The sequence below is a fragment of the Aptenodytes forsteri genome, unplaced genomic scaffold (genome assembly GCF_000699145.1).
Source record: "Aptenodytes forsteri isolate BGI_AS27 unplaced genomic scaffold, ASM69914v1 Scaffold15, whole genome shotgun sequence".
In the NCBI taxonomy this organism is placed as follows: domain Eukaryota; kingdom Metazoa; phylum Chordata; class Aves; order Sphenisciformes; family Spheniscidae; genus Aptenodytes; species Aptenodytes forsteri.
Genome location: NW_008795129.1, coordinates 14,778,106 through 14,784,105, shown reverse-complemented (window position 1 = coordinate 14,784,105; position 6,000 = coordinate 14,778,106). Strand labels below are relative to the sequence as shown.

Here is a 6,000-nt window from a genome sequence, read left to right as displayed (position 1 = left end):
GGTGTTGGGTCAACGGTTGGACTCGATGATCTTAGAGGTCTTTTCCAACCCTAATGATTCTATGATTCTACGCTGGGTGATTTGATCCCATGTGTGAAAACCCACCCAGTCTTGCCAACAGCTCAGGGGGCGGTGGGGCCAGCCATTTCGACTGATGCCGCTTTGTTTAAGCTCAGGATTGCCAGACATTTCACTGAGGTCCCCGGAATGAGAGGAGATGAATGTGGGGACAGGTATGGGGGGCTGTCCTTCATGATACAATTGAGTTAACAGGAAAAGTGGGAATTGGTTGTGTTGCAGGTGAAGAGATGCATGCCCGTTCTCCATCTTTTGACTAGGAGGGGACATGCTGCACCACACAGTACTATTGGGTGGTGGAAGAGGCTCTGGCCCCCTTGTCCCCCTTCTTCCTGGGAGCAGAGGGACAGAGGGCTGAACACCTCTGAAAGGGAACTTTCCTGAGCTCACTGGAATGAGCAGGCTGGGAGTTATGTCGTTCCCTGCCCTCTCGTGGCTAATGTGGAAAAAAACATATCCCTCTAAAGGAAAATGCATTTCGATCATGCTGTCTGGGCTGTATTAATTAATGTTTTGCAATGAGCTGCGAAAGCATAAAATGTTATAAACTACAGTGACTAATAATACTTACTTTATATATTCCAAGAACTCTGCAAATGCTGGGGTAAAATCATCCCTCATCGAACTTTCCTGAAGGTTCGTTACCCTGCATGTCTGTTTCAAGCAGAAGTCAACAGCCCTTAGAAGCAAGGAAAGAAATGTCAAATGATAGATTTTAATTAAAACCAAGATTAAATATGAGATGGTAAAAATCCAGCCATTTCTATTTCAGTGTAAAATGCTACTTCTCTGATCAGAAAGTGGTAATTATATCAAACAAGGGGCTGCGCTTCTCCAACAAGGAAAAAGATCAGAAGTAGTTCTAAAATTAAATGCCATGTAGTGTTTCTGTCATATAAGTGCTAGTGCTAAAATGCTAAAATCCTTCTTCCTGTAAATCAGCTTTGTCATTAAACAAAGAGCAACTTCTTAATTGATCTGAAAGAGCCCAAATTGAATACTGAGAATCTGGTTCTGTATTCTAGGATAAATTACCACCATGAAGAAATTCGAGTTGTTTTTCTTCAGGTGATGGATTATGAGATGAGCACCCTGCAGTGCTTCAGAATAGGAGGTGAGGACATCCCATACAGTGACAGTGGATGAGATGGCTTTAGGGCATTTAGGCCATTTACTTTGAAACATACGACTGATTGAAACTGCTAAGGCATCTAGTTTCAAGAGAGTGTGGAATGATTGCCCAGGTCTGCCAGAGTGCATCTACCTACACTGTCAACAGAGAGGTAGGTAAAACCCCTGAACAGGAGGTGGTCTGAATTACTTTCCAAGGTGATCTGTATTACTCTGCAGTGTAAGTGCTGTAGAAAATACAGAGGTACGCCGTGGAAGGGGTTCTCAGTGGTGACACTATGGGGCAGGTGTCCTCTGAAGGTGTCCACATACTTGTGTATGCTCTGGACCTTGGCCACGTTCTAAATAAACTCAGCATGTGACCATGGAGAAGCTGTCATGCTCTACAGGAAATCCCACACCATGGGGATGACAGGGTAACTGTAAAGGCTCAGCACAGAGAGTATCTGTCCTGCAGCATAGACACAGCTCTTCAGACCCATAGTTACTTTCGGAGTTACAGGACTTGGGCTGTTTGTTGCCTCTGTAAAGGGTCCTTCACAGCTCTGTTGCTTCCTCACTCAGTTCCATGCTTTAAGCTTAAGCCTGGGTAGCATCCAAGTAAACTCAGCAGGGCAGGTAACAGTGCTGAATGATATGCCCTTGACTAGGTTTCTGTCAGACCTGAGCCACAAGCATTACATTGTGCCACCTTCAAATGCTGCCTCTGGTCTACTTCCAGCATGGAACCACAAGAGTGGCATGGAATAATCAGATCAGCTATGCTGGGCTCGCTCTTGGTATAAAGGAGCAATATATAGCTCTGACGTAGGGTGGAATGAAAGAAATAATGGGAGGCTGAGGCAGGTGAAGCAGAAAGGAACTTAGAAGAAAGTAATCAAGGGTGGATTTATGAGGGGTGTAAGAGAAAGTGTTGTGTTGCATTGCATGGATGGTGTCACTTCATGTCACGTGAGGCTGGGAAGCAGAAACGCTGCCTCAGCAAATAGGTTTGTGACAGTAGGAAGAATCTGTGCTCAGGATCTCAAGTGTCTTGGTTTTGTTCTTTTCCTTTCAGATGCCCAATACATCACCTGCAAGATGCAGAACTGCAGTGAAGCCACACGCAGCAAACCCTTTCCAGGCTATATTGACCATAACTCCCTGATCGTCCAGGACGATTATGTCTTTGTTCAGGTGCAGAACACCCTCTTCTCTTATTTATTCTATTATTTTATATTCTATTATTTTATATTCTGTTATCTTCTCTTCCCTTCCTTTGCATGTGTGTGCATGTCTGCTAGCCCCCAACTAATCAGACAGCACTAGATCAGTATAATAAAGGCACTGCGTGGATTGTAGCAGTTTATTACAATGCTAATAGTGTTCCTTTTACCTCTAGTATCTTTTCACTGTAGGGTCATAGAGTTCTGGCCTGGAGCATCCACCATATGTACTGGAGTGCTCTCTGCCACTCCCTGCAGCCTCATCAGCACTCTAGGATTAGTGCTGTAACCCCCCAGCTTGAAGTGATGTGTCAGTCATCTGCTATCACAAGGGAGTAGACCAAAGCTTTTTTGAGCATGAGAGGGAAATAGAAAAGGAGGGAGGGAGTCAGGGGAAGAACCAAAGAAGGAATAATCAGGCTTTATTGTTATGCCTCAGTTGCGATTATAGTGAAAAGCTGAAGATGAGATGTACTCAGCCAAGCTGTGTTCCAGGTGAGAGATGGTGAATAGATCTGAACTACTATGGGTTTCATTAGCCTGCTGCCAGTGTCCATTTAATAACAGCTGAAGAGGACAAAAAATAACAACAGAATTCCACGGGACATGGAGGTGAACTGGAAATCATTAGGACTAAACTGGTCTTCCAAACAGTTTATATTCTGCCATGCTTGGGGGTGGAGGGTAGAGAGAGGACTGATATTTTAAATTGGGTGAGTTGATTGTTAATTACCTTCAGTTAATGAACTCAGTCATAAAGACCATTTTAAATCATCCACAAATAAATCTGGGACCTACGTTCCATAATAGCTTTTGTGCCCAGTGTGTCTGAGGCATAAATGTTCATATGGCAAGGAAAACAGGGGCATGCGTCACTGTTCAGGCATGCTCTCTAATTTCAAAACGACTGTGTGTTTGTGGCTCAAGTGACACAGGAGCTGGGGAATTTCTCTTCATACATGACTTGATTCATTACTTCATCACTGGTGCCTTGGTTTTGTGCTCTTCAAGATTGTTAATCTTCTCTGTTCTGACCTGATGTTATTGCACACTGTAGAGAAGCCAACCCCTTTGCCCCATCTGAAGCCAATGCTGGGGAGATTGTCTACCTTTCTGAATAGCCCTTGTATTTTGGTGCATTTCTCTTTCTGTCTATAAACTGTTGTATAGTGTTCCCAGTGCTGTCAAATTTCGGCTTTGTTACACCTCCGTGCTAGCTGCATGGTGTAACGAGGAGCATGTGAGGAGAGGCAGTCTCTTACGATGTTCCCCTTAATGCCCAATGGGACTTTGCACAACTTTATATATTCATGTTTGTAATGCAGTTTGGGAAGGTATCATGGAATATTTGGATTTGGAAAGCTCCTATTTTAATCCTTAAACTTCTTAAGATTCTTAAACAGAAATAAATATAACAGGTCAAAGTGATAGTACTTGCCAATCATTAATAATTGACATTTATAGATATGAAATAATAATATTGTAATCCCTGGAAACAACCTCTGCTTTGTTCCTAGTAGTCAGTGAATTCACTGTTGGCTGGCAATTTAAAATGAGATTCTTCAAGTGTTTACATATATATGTATGGATGTGTCTGGCTTGTAAAGAACAGCTAAGTATCACGCTGTGGCTGATACTAGACCCTGCCTTATCCCAGACACTGTTCTTCAGAGGATGAATACCCCTACACCAGACAGTAAAGGCTTGGAAGAATAGGTGAACACCCTGAGCACCCTCCCCTAGCCTTCCCTACCTTCCTTGATCTCCATCTAGCTTTTCTGCAACTAAGGCATTTGGAATAAGAATTAGTAGGCTTGAAAACATGAGGATAAAGGAACGTGGGTTTATTTCTCCCACTACACTGTGTTTTCTTTACAAACTCACACTCTCTCATAAACAATGCTTCTGGCCTTCTTTCCCCTAACTTTTGCTTAATTCCATTAAAAAAATAGTTGAAGAGCTTTAGCATAAGAAATAGTTCTTATTTTACTTAATCTGGTATGAACTTAGCCTCTGTGTATCTTGCATTTTAAACTACTGCAGTGCATTCTAAAACACTTACTACTAAAGAAAAATCTTGATAAGTCCAGATATCAGGCAACTAAAGCAAAGTTCTGCACGGAGGATCCCGTGGAATATTTGTTCCTCAGTATCTTTCATCCAAGGATTTCAAAGTACTTTACAAACATTGATTATGCTTCAGCAGCACTGGAAGCCAGATAACATTGACAGCTTTTTTTATTTCTATTTTTTACCCCTTTAATAGGTGGTAGGAAATGAAACCTCACATTGCTTTAACCTAGCCTTTTCAAGGTATTGCCATCAGTATTTAGGCACTTAAATAAATGGCCAGATTCACAGAAACACAAAATCAGCTCATCTTCTTCTGCCTTCAGGAGTTGTGAATGCTTAGCTGATCTGGTAGCAGATACATGTGATGGCTTGTACAGGGCCACACAGGAACCAAAGCTGGAGGCAGAAGTAGAAATCAAACATCAGGTCTGCCAATCTGCTGACCTAACCAATAGCCTACACGGCAGCTCTGCAGATAGCAAAGAACAGACTGTTTTGTGGTAAGTCAGAGGAGAGCTGTGGTATCAGCAGGTGACATAATGGCCCAAGTGAAGCCAGGACTTCACTTTCCCCAGACTTTCACCTGAAATTCTGGCCTTTGTCTCTCTTTGCAGAAAATGGGATTCCTCTTGCTCTCTCTTTCAGCCACTGTCAGTTGGATCAATGTTTATTCATCAACTGTAAAAGTGCTGCAGTTTTAAGCCATTGCCACCAACACTGTGGTGTCTCCCTTGACAGCTTTTGCTTGATATTTTCCCTATTAATAAAAAAATATTTTAAAAAATCCTGATGATAACTTTCCTGCTTCTCTTATAGTTGACATCAGCAGGAAGACCGCATTATTACGTTTCTTATAGGAGGAATGCATTTGCACAGATGAAGCTGCCAAAGTACTCCTTGCCCAAGGTAGGTGCTGTTGCTGGAATGCCCGTATGAACATACAGGTATTTTGATTGTACAGAAATTCTTGAATCCAACACAAGGAACTGCAAGATGACATGCAATGGGTGAAAACATCATTCTTCTTTAATAGAACATTTGCAAGCAAGAAAGGACTGAAAACAAAGTCAGCACTTTGGCTAGTCAAGGACAGCAGCATGAAATGTAGGCAGATACCACAGCCCATGTCAATTACCATTTCTTTATAGTTAGTTAATTAAGTTTTGGAGGGGACGCTCTTTTCTTTTTTTTTCTTTTTTTTGGTCTTAAAATTCCCTTCTCCTGTCTCTATCCTGTGTGGGTCGCTTTTTGTGCTTTGCCTCATTAGCAGATTTTAATGGGAACCAAGCAAAGAGATGTCTTTGTGTGTTTGCTCCATATCTTCCCTAATTAAGAACAATGGTGAATTAGCATTGGAGCTTGAAAGGCTATTGCTGCCTTCTGAAGCTGAAATTTTAAAAGACCTATATAAAATGTTAGCTCTGTTTTGAAGAAATCACCATTTTGCAGCTGGGCTCCTAACAGCTTCTTAACAAAGACAGAGGATTTTTTTTTTTTGAGGCCTTTTCATTCT

General features: G+C 42.0%; 1 protein-coding gene across 1 annotated transcript in view; it reads left to right on the top strand.

Moving 5' to 3' along the window:
• The window catches only part of LOC103897901 (VPS10 domain-containing receptor SorCS1), a 217,192-nt gene that overhangs the window by 136,960 nt on the left and 74,232 nt on the right, over window positions 1-6,000 (top strand). The window contains exons 7-8 of the mRNA XM_009278079.1: window positions 2,267-2,385; window positions 5,304-5,393. Coding sequence (XP_009276354.1) covers window positions 2,267-2,385; window positions 5,304-5,393 — 209 coding nt within the window. The remainder of the gene's footprint in view (window positions 1-2,266; window positions 2,386-5,303; window positions 5,394-6,000) is intronic.